The sequence below is a fragment of the Perognathus longimembris genome, chromosome 21, assembly GCF_023159225.1.
Source record: "Perognathus longimembris pacificus isolate PPM17 chromosome 21, ASM2315922v1, whole genome shotgun sequence".
Taxonomy (NCBI): domain Eukaryota; kingdom Metazoa; phylum Chordata; class Mammalia; order Rodentia; family Heteromyidae; genus Perognathus; species Perognathus longimembris.
The window spans coordinates 13076891-13092780 of NC_063181.1; the positions used below are offsets into that span (position 1 = coordinate 13076891).

The 15890-nt window shown below is 35.0% G+C and overlaps 1 protein-coding gene across 1 annotated transcript in view; it reads left to right on the forward strand.

Moving 5' to 3' along the window:
• The window catches only part of Tll1 (tolloid like 1), a 147846-nt gene that overhangs the window by 87762 nt on the left and 44194 nt on the right, over positions 1-15890 (forward strand). Inside the window, exons 6-10 of the mRNA XM_048330724.1 lie at positions 915-1093; positions 4773-4878; positions 5541-5665; positions 7954-8069; positions 14575-14677. Coding sequence (XP_048186681.1) covers positions 915-1093; positions 4773-4878; positions 5541-5665; positions 7954-8069; positions 14575-14677 — 629 coding nt within the window. The remainder of the gene's footprint in view (positions 1-914; positions 1094-4772; positions 4879-5540; positions 5666-7953; positions 8070-14574; positions 14678-15890) is intronic.

Sequence of the window (15890 nt, forward strand, 5' to 3'; positions counted from 1 at the left end):
TGCTGCTCTCTTTTCTTGACTTAATCATTTTCTAAAGCTTCGTGTCCAAATACTATCCCTCTGGGGAACATCTTTTTTGATGAGCAGATGCTGACATGTGGTCTCCAGCTTTCTTAAGCCATTGGGTTTTTTTTTTTTTTTTTGGCCAGTCCTAGGGCTTGGACTCAGGGCCTGGCTCCCTTTTGCTCAAGGCTAGCCCTCTGCCACTTGAGCCACAGCGCCACTTCTGGCCATTTTCTATATATGTGGTGCTGGGGAATTGAACCCAGGGCTTCATGTATACGAGGCAAGCGCTCTTGCCACTAGGCCATATCCCCAGCCCCAGGGCATTAGGTAAATCACCTCTTCAGATCTGTTTTCTTCAGTTACACTTGTGCTTAAGGTTTTCTCCATGTACATTCCATCAGTAGGAAGAATAATTTCTGTTTTATTTAACCAACATCTTTCGTCAATACATTTAATTCTATTTGGCTTAAGAGAGATTTAGCCATTCTAACAAAAATATAATTTTAGCATGATATATAATATTGGATTATTACCAGATAACCACGATGGCAAAGCAGTTACGATGGATAAGGAAAGCTGAATGTGTTTGTGACCACACCTTTTATTGACATCATCTGAAGCAATTCTGATTTATCTTCTGACTACTTATAAAATGAAGCAGGCCTTATCTTCCAATATATAGATAATTACCAAAGTACTGACATTAATTAATTATTCTGATATTTTTCTCCACATAAACTTAAAAAAGGCTTCGAGTTAGACATGTTTACTAATGAATGAATTGGACTTTAGAGTTTAATACAGATATTTATGAAAGGTCCACCATATTAGAATGTAAACATGAATATGTGTGTGTGTGTGTGTGTGTATTTTTCCTCAATTCTCCATCCTCATCTGCTTTCTTCCAGATGTTGCTCCTATGTAGGTCGGCGGGGAAATGGACCTCAGGCCATCTCCATTGGAAAGAACTGTGATAAATTTGGAATTGTTGTTCATGAACTTGGTCATGTGATAGGCTTTTGGCATGAACACACACGACCAGATCGGGACAACCATGTGACCATCATAAGAGAGAACATCCAACCAGGTGAGAACTTTCAGGACATGTACACTTAATTGATTTTGTAAACAATGTAATCATTTTTGTTATGCTAAAGTAATAAAAAAAGCTTTGATTTATTAAAAACTACCCATGATGGATTCACATTGTTTTTCTTAGAGATTGAATGATCTCATGCATTTTTAAGGCCTGCTTTCTCTCTTAACAGGTAGTTATTTCTAAACATCTATTCCAAGGACAGTTATAAGCTATTGAACTATAAATTACTATTATTCAATGATTTTTTATTTAAGCATTTTTAACTTAGCACTGTAATTTATATTATATGAATTTATGAAGAGCTCAGGGTTTTCCCTGACATGAACTGAAACCACAGGAATTTATGTTATATCAAGTATAATTTCTGGAAAAAAAATTAGACAAATGAACTATTTCCAGGACAGTTTCAGTAGTTTCCTTGAGATTTTCTTCTTAAACTTGACTATGCTAAAGGCATATTCTTAAGAATATTTTCAGCAGTTGAAATGTAATTTCTTATTAAAAGCTGTGGCAGTTCGATGTGTGATAATTACCTCATTATAACTTTGTTTGTTTAAATTTAACATATATAAAAGTCAGTAAATTTACTTACCAAAATTCTGAAGTTTGAAATGGAAATTTTCTTTTAAGGTAGTATGCATTTTAAACATAAGCAAAGTAAAGCTATGTTCTTTTCTTATTCATGGACAATTAAGTTACAAGATTGAATCCCCTAGAGCTTTCTGTTAGTAACAATGTTAATTTTTAATTGATCCCTATGTATTTGGTTTTAATTATTTATTGAGGCACTGTTTTATGTTGGAGATAATGTCAAGAAAATTTTCTAAAATGGTGTGGGTTGTGTGCAGATATATGAATGGCTGTGAGTGACAAAAATAGTATCTATAAATTGGGAATTCTTCAGAAAAAATAGTTTGGCAAATCAAAAGATATGACAAAAATTTAAATTAAGAAATGTTTCGAGGAAAAGGAGTAAAGTAGAATTGTTCCAGGCAGATATGGAATTCTAAGATTTCTAAGGTATTAACAATGTCACAATCATTTTCATCTACCCAATGTGGGTGCAGAATAAAGCATGAGAGACCAGTTGGTACTAACATGGGAAAGTTAGATTATAGAAAATCTAATCTCTACCTTTTCTCTACTTGCCTGTGGCTCGTTCTGTCTATCTATCTATCTATCTATCTATCTATCTATCTATCTATCTATCTATCTGAAGGGGGAAGAGAGAAAAGGAAACGAGAGAGAGAGAGAGAGAGAGAGAGAGAGAGACTCAGAAAAGATTAGAAAAGATTACTGCAAAGCCATAGTTATGACAAGAACAGACAGACCTTGGCTTTGAATCTCTATGCAAATTAGATTATTGTGATAAGAAGAAAATTGCTATGAGAGTTGGATTAAAGTTAGAATATGCCTCCAAGAAAGGACCTTGTTATTTAAAAAAATTGATGTGTGATTTTCTCTAGTCTTCTTTATCACTGTGGCTCTTCCTTTCTTCTTGTAAAGAAAGGCTCATTTTCTTTTATTTCAACAGGCTATATCAATGTTTTTTAATCAGCAACAACAACAACAACAACAACAAAACTGTCACATACATTTAAGTAATCACTTATCATAATCATCTAAGTTTTGATGAAATTGTTTAATTTCCACTATCAGAAAGTTTTACGTAGTATTTTGTTTTAGTAAGAGGATCTGCTCCTATATTTTGTTCTCAAGTGAAGTCTTTTGGGACTAATAACTACCAAATCTGGTCCATAGGATTTGTTTGTTTGTTTGATCTTTTGGTGGTATATGCTGATATGAGTTTTAACAGCTGTTTCTATTAAAGAGCTACAGGCTGTAATTTTGACATATGTTTAAATCAGACATATCTGAGATATGTGGGATTCATTTGTCATTATACATTACATATACATTATATTATGCATTATATATAGAAATTGTTTCAACTTTAAAATTATTTATTGTGCGGATTTATTCAAAGCTGGAGTAGAGCACTTTAGTCTGGGACCAGGCATCTGTAGTATGAGATGTTCTCCTCTGCCTCTGTACAAATAAGTATTTACTAAGTTCCATTGAATTATATTGTAAGTGTCACTCATCTCTTTTTCTATCTTTTGGTAGCACTGGGTAGTGGGGTCTCCTGCTTTCTAGAAAGGTGCTTTACCACCTAAGCCACTCCATGTACTCGTTTTGCTATGCCTAGGCATCGCTAGAATGTGAACCTCCTATTTTGCTTCTCTTTGTCAGTAGGATGGCAGGCACTTATCTTTGTGCCCAGTGTTTGTGCTTCATCGTTAGCTGGAATAACAGGCACACATTACTGCATTCAGTCATTGGTCAAGGTGCGGTCTCCTGAATTGATTTTGGCCTGGACTGGCCTCAAACTGACCCACAATCTCTGCTTCCTAACCAGCTAGGCTTGAGCCACTGCCACTGGAAATTCCACTACGACCTTTTGTAAATTACTGTGCTATGGTTATATGTGATAGAAATATGGTAGTGGGAAGAAGAAACTTAGCTATGTGAGTGGTGTACTAATTGCATGTTGAGCTCCAAAGGTGAAGGTGGAATTCCAGTACCTCACCTTATGTTGCAGTGTTTTAAAACACTTCCTTACATACATGAGATGACTTGAATCATCTTTGGCTGCTTCCACTGTGAAAATAGAGTCACAGAAGGATGAGGTTAATTAAAAGCAATTCTTTGGTTCTGGCACCTTGGTGTAGACCTACAATGTTTGTTTCTGTCTTTCCATTTTCAAGAAATAATGTTACTGTAAGGTATAAGTAGGCCATTGAACACTCTATTAAATAGGAAGATGTCCAGGAGTGAAAGTAACAGATGTGAACTCAAAAAAAAAGTCTGGAGCGTATTTTTCATCTAAAAAGGCTTTCAAGGTACAAGTCGGTGGCTCACACCTCTAATCTTAACTACTTAGGAAGCTGAGAGCTGGAGAATTGTGGTTCAAAGTTAGCTTAGGCTGAAAACATCTACACAAGACTCTTTCTACCAAATAGTAAGAGAAAAACAAGGCTACAGGTGTGGCTCAAATGGTAAAGTCATTTGAGCAAGTAGGCTGAGCAAGTATGATGCCCTCTGTTCAAAGCCCAGTAGAACCTTGTTTCAGTTTTACATGAAAGTATATTTACTGCTGCTATTTTATCTTTAGAGATCAAATCATGTAGCTAAATCCAGCAGACTTGTGTTTATACTAATATTGTGTTTATATATTTTTATAATACTTCTTAAATTCTAAAGCAAAAAGATAAGTTTACCGGCCTTGACAAATATAATCCTAAAGGAAGATGATCATCTCATTACATGAAGGCATTTGTATAATCATTTGTACAGTACTAACAAAAGCAATAGGATTTTAATGAAATAATCATTCAGAATTAATAAAAGAATATACTCAGAAATCAAACCCTGTTTTACAGAAATGAATGCATTGTTAAACCCAAGATGGCTCTTTCAGATTGATCTTGAAGATTTATTTATTTATTTATTTATTTTTTGGGCATGGTATCTGAGGGCTGGCATGCCAACACAATTAGCGAGATAAATCATTTTGCAAAAACCAGATACAATATAGGAAGGAACACAGTCTTGCCTTTTCCATCACTTAAAAGGCTCCTTTGATTTGTTCGATCCTGATTTTTAGGTCAAGAGTATAATTTTCTGAAGATGGAACCTGGAGAGGTGAACTCACTTGGGGAAAGATATGACTTTGACAGTATCATGCACTACGCCAGGAACACCTTCTCAAGGTTGGAGTTTCAGGTTATACCTTTTGACTTTTAATCCCTTTCCTCCACATGACTCCTCACAAAACTGTACTTGACTTTAAAACTAGAACCACCTTCAAACATTGCTGTGTCATGGCAGGAACAAAGTAGAAAAACAGCAAGAGCCGCCACAGGCATACTTAAAGGACATTTTAAACGTGTGTGTGTGTGTGTGTGTGTGTGTGTGTGTGTGTGTGTGTATCAAACCACCCACAGCCTTGTGCAGGCTAGGGAAACAACCTGCAAGGCATTTTAAAACATGTTTTGGGCTGAGAATATGGCCTAGTGGCAAGAGTGCTTGCCTCGTAAAAACATGTTTGTTTGTTTTTCAGTTCCTACTAAATACATAAATTAAAAGCAATCATTAGAATAAAATGAATTAAGTATATCGTTTTTTATTCCTTATAATCAAGATCATATAAAGCAGTTAGCTAATAATCAACTGGCAAAACAATAGCCCTTTGTGGTTGGCTACCTTGTCATATCATGCAAATTATGTTTCATATTGAGCATTTTCTTCTTCTTTTTGCAGTAAAACACTGGTGTGTTTCTCCTTTGATTGACTTGAATGGAAAAAAAAATGATCTTAGCGTTGTGGATTTCAATTTGGTGACTTAAGTGTGGTCTGTTCTTGCTTTGTTCAGGGGGATGTTCCTGGACACGATTCTCCCCTCCCGTGATGATAATGGTATACGTCCAGCCATTGGTCAGCGAACACGTTTAAGCAAAGGAGATATTGCCCAGGCAAGAAAGCTGTATAGATGTCCAGGTATTGCACCAAAGGATGCAGGGGCAGGGCTGTGCCTCTCCTGCTCCTCCAGATAATGTGCCATGATTTGCCCAACTGCTTCCTTTTCCCTGTCACCACCTAAACACTTCAAAGTTAGAAAGTGAGGGAGAGAGAACGCTGGAGCACCTACACCCAAAGCAAAGGTCCAGAAGCCGAATGTAAAACACAGAGACAACACATCGTCTTCTTTTTAATGTAATGAGGAAACAAGGCACACAGGATGGTTGATTACCATTAAGTAGGTGTAGGATTTCCTTGTCAAATGTTTCCTTATCGTTATAAACAGAATAGCCTTCCAGAATCCAGCCCTTAGTGAGGGCCTTCCTTCTTTGCAAGAACGTTAAGAAAGTGACATAAAAATGGAAATCTTAACACTAGGAATTCATGAGTTGGTTGCAAAAAAAAAATTCTAACTACATTTCCTGTGAGTTGCTGGATTTTTGTCAACTGACAGAAGTGGAGTAAAGTGATCAAGTAAAGATCCGAACTTGAATATTCCAGTGGTCTAAAAAAAGGCTCAAGTTCGTCATATTGTAGCGTCTATGTAACTACTGTGTACTTCAAATCCCTGAACTATATCAGAGTAAAATGTTTGTTGTATACATTTGTGAATTAAATAGGTTCATTTGTTTTAATTCCACTTTAGGGAAAACACTTTAAGCATGCAGTGTGGCTTTAGTGAGGCATTGAATTGTTGTAGAATTTATTTTGAAGCTGATGTGAATTATAATTTTCTCATTGAAACACACTCAACTCCAAAATTAAGATTTAGCATCTAAACTGATCTCCTACTTTGAAGCACATTATTTATGTGAATGAAACCTTCACACATTTTTACCTCTGTAAGGCTTCTTGTAATGTGGCATTAGTAGGGTATCTAAGTGGTTCATCCAACAGTGCTAAATTATGCATTTTTGACCTTGAGCATTTTCATTTTCTTCTAAAGTTCTGTTTGCCTGTCTCAACAGAATAAACATTGCTCACTCCTTTAAATTTATTTTGTTGTGAAAATATAGTATATGTTTTGTTCGAAATAAATATTTATATCATCTTAGGCTGTTTTGACAGCTCCATTTTGTTTTCAGAGTCATTAGTTTTCTTTATTTAACACAAGAAATGCAGAACCACTTATAATTTATGGAGAGTTTCGTGAGACAATAATTTGCGTGCTGGTAGCTATGGCTCTGAAATAGGGTGATATCTCAGTTTTCACTGTGGTCTCCTTCAGAGCAGAGACTGTCCTTTCAGATTGTTGAGTCACAGTTATAAACACCACTGGCTTCGTTGGACAAATCAGTGTTGAATCAGAGATGCGTAAAGCAACCTAAGTTCATGCAGTTCATGACATGTCTTGCCCAAGCAACCAGGAAACCTATAATAGAACAGTGCTGATCCAGCAATACTGAAGCAAAGCTTATGGTTCTAGCTAGCTGATAAATCATTATTTCAAATGCCTGCTAACTACTGTCAAGGAAGAAGACAAGGTTAATAAGGGGAAAAAACCATACCAAACTATACAAATTGATTTTCAAGCAATTTCTATTATGATAGTAAATATTTTGAGCTTTTGGAATATAAACCTCCCATGGTTTGATCTGTTGGATTACTTTTTAAATTATTTAAAAAAAACTGTGCATGACATTTTAAGATCTCTTTTAATGTATGGTTATTAATTATCATTTAGGATATGTTAACTTTGGCAGAGTAGTCTCTGTTTAACTTATTCAATTCACATTGAACATGCATTTATTCAACTCATGTTGACTATATGGATGGTATATTTTATGTAGTTCTGGACTGATATCACCTAGGTATTCTTGACTTAACTTGAACTTGGGTGTCCTTCTCGTTGACGTGTGAGAAAGAATGAGAAAGATCAGCACAAGAGAGAACTTTATGGGTGGCAAGTTATTTACTTCCTAATCTTGTGTATGTAAGTGCTAGTGATACCATTAGGTATACTGAAATTCTGTAATAGAAATATATAAAGAAATATTCTTAGGAAAGCAAACAGTATTCTTCAAATTGCATATAGTAGTTCATAGTTCTATCACTTAAGGGATGGAACCCAGAAAATTCCAAATAGTAAGTTTGACACCAGCCTGATTTCTTTATAGTAAGACCTTTCCTCAATAACAAAACAAAAGCGAAAATCAATGGGAAAGTCTTTAATAAAAAATGGATATATGGTCCTGTGTAAAACTTTATGGTATCTTTATCTTTTATGAGAATTAATAAGTAACCTCCCATCTTTTTGTTCCCTTCAGCATGTGGAGAAACCTTGCAAGAGTCCAGTGGAAATCTTTCCTCGCCTGGCTTTCCCAATGGCTACCCCTCCTACACACATTGCATCTGGCGCGTGTCTGTCACCCCTGGAGAGAAGGTAGGCGATGCCCTCGGGGTGCCATGTTCATCTCCCATGAGTGAAGGCCTTGCCATAAGAGGCATCTCCATGATCTTTTCTTTGGAATGCTTTTCTTTCTTACCTTAAAGTAGTTATACAATGGAGTTGCCATTCACCGAAGCGATTTATGAATACAGGTGCCTCTTGATCAATGTCACCCTTTCCACCATTCTCACCCATTTCTCCCAACCCAACCCTTCTGTTATTTATCTTAATTTTAGGTTATGTATTGAATTTATCTTTGCAATTTAGCAAAGCAGTTTATGTGTGCAATGCATCTTGATCTGTGTCACCACTTCAGCCTTTTCCTCTCCTCTTCAGCCCACCCCTTCCCTTATATTTCTCAATTCTGTGGTACATACAATGATTTCATGCCTGTATTTAGTGATGCTAGCATAACTAAAGCAAATTTGAAGACAACATCAAGAATTAAGGCTGGTTGTACTGTAAGATACCAGAAAAACATGATGAAGCCTCAGTGATTCAAAATCACTGTAACGTCAAAAGAGAATTCCAAATCAATTAACTAGGCTAGAAACAGATCAGAGTTATGCCAGAGGAGGCAAAGGGGTTTTCATATATGCATATATGCATATATACATATATCAAAAGAAATACATATGTATATGAACATTTATGCAAAAGAAAAATTGTATATTTACACACACATATATGTACTCACACATATTATATGTATATGTGCATACGTGTGTGTGTGTGTTTTCTACCTTTTGGTGGAAATTTACTATTATGTCAATACAAATAGATTTTCATTTGGTTATGTAATTTCAATGAAATCATTTACTTTCACTCTGTGACAAGAAAATGCTGCACGAACCAACAATGATTATGTGATGTATGTTACATATCAAACTGACAAAGTTGCAATACAATAGTACCATGTGATCATTAATGTCTAAAGAGCCTATCTATAGGTTATTTTGTATTCTTTTTTGTATTTTCCAAAATATATCAACACGTTCAACCAGAAGTTTCTTGTATGTGCAAAGAAAGTTTTTATAGCAATAAAAAGGAAACAAATTTAGAGCAAAATTAGAGAGCAATCTGATGTGAGAAGATGTCTACAACTGATGTGAAAATTAACAATGGATTAAAAACCAGACATGAAATGGTCAAATATTTAAATTACATACATCAGAATTGGAAAGCTTAGAAGGATGTTTACCAAAATAATGTATTTTTTCTCCTTGGTGAGCTTATGAGCAGGTTTTATTTCTTCTTATTTCTTTGTTTTCCATAGTAGCATATTAGTATATGCAGGAGAAACAAATTTTAAAATATAGTGTTAATGTTTCAACCGTGTGAATGAACTGAATGCTGTAGATTTGAATATTTCAAAGAAAATTATAGTTAAAAATAAGGTTGTCAGTTCACACCTATGTCTTCCTAGGCCTGAGTGTTGGATGGTCAGGAAAGATCCCTCTTGAATCTGCTTGTCACATTGCATGGTTCTTCTTAGGAGTGGTCAAGAATATTCAGCTAAGGAAGTAGCTGTATTGAGGTCATAGAAAAATACACTACTGAATTCTCTATTCCTTAAAAGTAATTGTCTTTTGAATGAGAACAGATTGCTCATGTCATTTTTGTGAACATTTGTTTCTAATCATTCACCCATGTTTTACATAGATGGGGCCAGTTTACTATATTGTGTTTATATTGCCAGAGGCACTATTTAAAAATTAACAATTGCTAGATCACATTTTGATTCAATTGAAATAAATATATCTCTGAACTGGAAAATAAGTCATCGCTATCAAGAATCTCACATGCTTACAACTCAGAGTATAATTTCCAAACTCTGGAAACACTAAAAAAAAGCAAGATGAAACTTGTCATGGTTATTTTGGACTTTTCAGATCTTGTTTAGACATCCAAGCATCACTGAGCATGAGAGCATTTTGCATTAACAGGGAGGAGGGGAGAGCTTTAAGGTATAGGTAAGGGCAAAGAGAAATCCACGTGGGATTCCTTCCTTCCTTCCAAACTTATCTTTAAGTAGTTGTACAAGAGAGTTTCAATTCAGCATATCACTTTATTACTACAACGCATCTTGATCACGTCACCACTTTTATCTTCTCCCTCCTGTTCCAACACCCCACATCTCCTTATGGAAAGTAGCATATTGTACCTTGATTATTGCTACAACAATAGACTCCAAGCTTTACTGAGGTTAAAATGGCCATGTAGTGAAGAATATATAGGAGAAATGTGAGGTTTATCATATAAAGCTATTTCATTATCCAGAGGAAAATTATGGGTAGCACTGATCTTGTAAAATCCTCAAGGAAGATTAAGATTTTAAGGACATGGAATTGCACCATAGAACTTGGCAATTAACAAGATATGAGAGAGGGGTGGGGACTGTGGAAAATGGTAAGAAAATGTTCTGCTTTTTAACTGGTAATGAAAAGGCAACATTTCAAAATAATAATGTAGATTTAAGCAGAAAGGTTGTATAGGACCTTGAATCTAGGTTCTGTTTTCCCTTCTGTTCCTTGGGGTTTTAAGTTCTTTATTGTAACATGTTGATTTTCTTATGGAACTAAAATTAAACTAGTGTTTCACATTTCCCAGGATGATTGGCTTAAGAAAATTGGATTAATATTTTTGCTTATTTCATAGTTGTTTTCAGTTTACTTTGTGAAAGATGCCTGAATAGTGACCAGAAATCTAATCATGCCTGGGACTTTTATAGTATGTCTTAGGTTTTTTTTTTCTCCTACACATCATCTACTTAAATCTCTGTGATTTAAATCTGGTGAGATAAGCCTGATCTGATGGCTGCCAAGCTATAGGAAGAAGTTTCATCCAACATGAGAACACTTAAGTAAAATAACCAGCTGAGGAGCTAGAACTTCAACTAGAACTCAAGTCTTCTGACTCCCAATCAACAACAGCTTCTAGTTGTAGAAAAAAAAATAATGTTTTTCTTTGCAGTGTAATACAATTTCATGGCTAAATAAAACCTTGATGATACATTACTCCAAGCCTTGGCAAACTTTAATGGAAAAAAGTATGTAATAAATATGTTTAGCCCTTATATATTATAAGATTTTGTCCCAAATACTTATTTCTAACAGTGCAATGCCAGAAGCCAACACAGATACTATGATAAAAGAATGTGTACAATAAAACTTTATTTACAAAAAAAAAATAGGATGCAGGCAGAACTTGGTGATGGGCTTAGTTTAGTGTTTTATTCTGTATAAATCTTTATGAAAAATATTCTAGTCATTAGAAGGCGTTTATTAGACTTATTTAGACTTCTGGTTAGAACAATCAATTTTATGACACTGATTTTTTTTCTTATTTTAATCTCTCAAGAGTCATTTACTAATATCAGTCTAATTAGCAAGGATCTATCTTCCTAGTTAGCAGTTTTCTCAGGCATAAATGGTCTTCTAATTGGCCCTTTTATGGTGTCAAGGAATTTGTTTAGGTAGTCAATAATGTCTTAACTGTGCTGACAAGAGATCATTGATTATATCTGTCTCTAGAGACTTGCAGCCATCCAGTCCCTTGAACTGTGATCTGCCTTCCTTCAAGATTCTTCACTCTGCAGCATTGTCAAACAAAAAGTACTTAATAAGCAAATCCAATTGCAAGTATATTGCTTTGTACGACTAAGACTCCTCTTCCTTGCCCTTTGCCCTAGCTTATGTTCCAAGGGAGCTATGATTAATTTTAAATCGATACTTCTATTTACCTACTGCAGTAAAACATTTATTACAATTGTATTATGTAGTGCCTGTTTTATTGTTCTTTAAAAGATGTAATATGTTTCCATAAAATAGCATCTTCACAAATAACCAAGTATTTCCCAAGTGCTTTTAATTTGTAATTCAAGTAAGGATTGTGCTAGCAACATTAGTCAAAGGCCAGAACTTTATTTCTATAGTCAGAGCGATTTGATTTTAGAAAACCTATCTTTATTACATTTTCTACTTTAAGGATCTCTGTGTTTTATATTAGTGTCAGCCTGGTTTTGTTCCTCCACGGTGCTTGGTACTTAAATGGGGAGATTATAAACAAGATAGGAAACTTTTCTGCTCAGAATTATCCCACCCCTTTCCATCTCATTTTGTGTGTGTGTGTGTGTGTGTGTGTGTGTGTGTGTGTGTTCCAAGACTTCAAGTATTAACTGGTTATTAGCAATCTAGCTATATTGTTTTCAATGTTGGGTGACATTTGATGATACACATGTATCCAACGTAGCTGTTTTTTTTTTTTTCCCCCAAATCCAGGAAGAAATTGAAACTATTTTGACATCATTATAAAATTCCACTTTGAGTCATAAAACAGATCCTGATATGGGTTTTTTTTTGTCTCTTTATTCTAGGTTTTCCATTACTGTTACAATAAATAAGTTCTTATATGATTCTATGGAGCTAACCCTCCGCCAATGGAGAGAATAGAAATGCAGAATGAAGCTTAGTGTCAGACCATGTGGTATACCCTCTTTCTACCAGGGTTGAAGAAAACACAAAATTAAATTAAAACAACAACAACAACATGCTTTCTAAGTTATATCCTAGGAATAACTGATGTCTTGGAGGAGAAAATGTTTTAGGAAGTTGGTAGAAATAATTTACCAAATAAAATATTTTCATAAGTGCTGAGAAAGATTGGAAAGACAGGAGCGATTAGGACGTTGGCCTCAGCTATTTGGGAACATTTTATGAATAGTTTTCTTAATTTGGAATAATAAAATTAAGTCAATGAAAACACATGTACAAACTAGGAAGGTGAAAATAGTTTTTATAACATGCTGGATTATAAAATTTAAATAGCCTATTTTTAAAATCATCCTCAATTTTTATATCTTAATAATAAAAAATTATACATTAAGCTGTATAGACAATTGGAACCTACCTTGTTGTTCAATTTTATCTTTTTTTTTTTTTTGGCCAGTCCTGGGCCTTGGACTCAGGGCCTGAGCACTGTCGCTGGCTTCCTTTTTGCTCAAGGCTAGCACTCTGCCACTTGAGCCACAGCGCCACTTCTGGCCGTTTTCTGTATATGTATGTGGTGTTGGGGACTCGAACCCAGGGCCTCATGTATACAAGGCAAGCTCTTTCGCCACTAGGCCATATCCCCAGCCCTCAATTTTATCTTTGATCAGTGTGGTGCTTAGCTATAAATCTCCATGAGAAATATCCATAGTGATGTCATATCTTCAAATTGGAAAGGAAATATATTTTTTTGACAAATTTTTTTTTGTGTGTACCTGCACTGGGACTTGAACTTAGGGCCTTGTGCTTTCTTTTGACTTTTTTTGTTCAGGACTAGAAGTCTACCATTTGAGCTACACCTTCACTTCCAGCTTTCTGCTGGCTGATTGGAGATAAGAGTCTCATGGACTTTCCTGTCTGGGCTGGCTTTAAACCTCTATCCTTAGACTCAAACTCCTGAGTAGCTAGGATTTTAAATATTCACAATTTATTTTGATTTTAGGCAGAGTACATTTTAATTTCTGGAGATAAGGAAAGGTTACTTCCATCCTCAAGCAGCGTGGATATTTTAAGCAAAATAGAGTTAGAATGAGACTTTAAATATACACCATGGTTTCCAAATGAATTTTACTTCAAAAATGTCCATTTCTCATGTTCAATGGTTTTATTTGGTAGAGAGGGTATAATCAAAAGAGTTAATGATTTGAAAAGTAAAGTCTTTTTAAAGACAATGAGAAAAAATCAACTTTCCTAAAATGGCTCTTAAATTATCTTTAGAAAATAAGAAACAATATTCTAAAATCAAAGTGAAGAATAAAGGGTCATGTTCAAGGTCTTCTAACTTGAAAGGTCTTTGAATATGCACAGACACACATGTATGTACGTATGTATATATGTATGTATGTATGTATGTATGTGTATATATATATCTTTGGATCTAGAGAAGAATACTAACATGTGCCTTTGATTATAGCCAGAAGAACAAATTCTGAGGCTGAGGCTGCATTTAAACATTTCAACACACACGATGATATTATGTTCTGGGAATATGGCTCATGGTAGTGATTTTTAACATAATTACAGATGTCTGACTAGTTGCCTTTGAAATAAATTATTTAAAAAAAAGGCACGCGTGGGAAACTTGAAATTCCTTCCAATCTAAATTAGATATATCTTAGGATGATTCAAAATAAACCATTTGAATAAATGTTTCTGTTTGTTCTACTCTTAGTCCATGTGAATTTCACAGAAATGTTGGGTTCATGATCAAATAATTTCATGTGTCCCAGCCATTAACATGATGTTGTTTCTATTGCTCTTATTAAATCTGGAAGAGAATGTGAAAATGTGGTGTAAGGTATTTAAGAAGATCACTAGCACAGTATGAATGTAGAAAAAAGGATTAGAGACTCCATTTTCCCCTTCACTTAGGTTTCCTTACCTCTAGGAACACAACGCTGTATATTCTTGATACTCATTTTTGCTCTCTGCGTTGGTCTATCATGTTGCAGATTGTCTTGAATTTTACCACAATGGACCTGTACAAGAGTAGTTTGTGCTGGTATGACTACATTGAAGTGAGGGACGGATACTGGAGGAAATCATCTCTCCTGGGTAAGCAGGTACTGTTCAGTTATGCATGTATTCTGGCCGGTCTTTAAAGAATCATCTCACAATGAAAATGTGTGTGGTCAACAGTGAGCTCATAGTTAGGATCCTTTTGTCAAACCATATGAACATATTTAGGTGAAATATGCAAATGACATGAGAGTTGGCTTAAAGTAGTTTAAACAGGAGGTTGGTAATCCAGTTCGAATGTAAAGACTGAGCAGATCCTTCTCCTGTGTTATGTTCAGCATAATTGCTTTCTGCAGTGTCGTCGGTATTTTCAATTCACAATTGTAGTTTTTATTTTTATGAAGCCAGAAAAATTGTGTGTGTGTACATATGTTGTCTTTTCAAAATCAATGGAGTATGAACTATTAGGTATCTTCCTAGAAGCTGCCTTTCTATGCCAAACATAGTTTTGCTTCTTAGAAAGTTTTTTTTTTTAAATTGTTGTTGTTTTGTATTGGCTTCTTTTTGGCTGAGAAGAGCCACTGTAGTGTGTAACATTATAGCTCAGACCTGGTATTCCCAGAAGTCACTGCTAGTAAGTAACTCATGGACCACACTGCTAACTTGCAGTTATTATTATTATTATTATTATTATTATTATTATTATTATTATTATTGTCCTCTGTCTTACTCAGGGACAAGAGCTGCTACAAGTATGTACGTGTATTCTATGTGAATTTTTTTCTTGAGATTGTGATGTTTCCTTTATTTTTAGAAATGACTCTGCACAGTTGAGTTTTTGTACTATGCATATCTTCTTTCTTAGCATCGAAACCTAGATGAGTAGACATGGTTTTATTAAGAGGGATAGATAGGCACCTTATCAAGTCCAAGAGATCTGTAGAAAGGGGAAAAACGAAGCTAAAGAACTGAACTATTATGGAAAGACAGGTTGAGAAAAACATTGTCTTCTATAGTTCATTTCTCAGCCTGGATACAGTCATTTGTTATACATGTATATGGATTCCAAAGAAAAACATCTCACTGAATTCATACAATGGAATTCTACAATTCTGGAAAAGTTCCTTTTGGAGAATCTTCTGCTTTGCACAGTGTCAGTGGTCTGAGGGACCAGTCAGCATAGAACAGGAGGCAGACTAACTCAGGATGATGTGGTTTTCTTGTGAAAAGTTTCCCACACTATTTCTTATAAGATGGTGGTCTGCAAAGAACAGCACTCTTGATGACTGAATCAGATTCATCTGGAAAA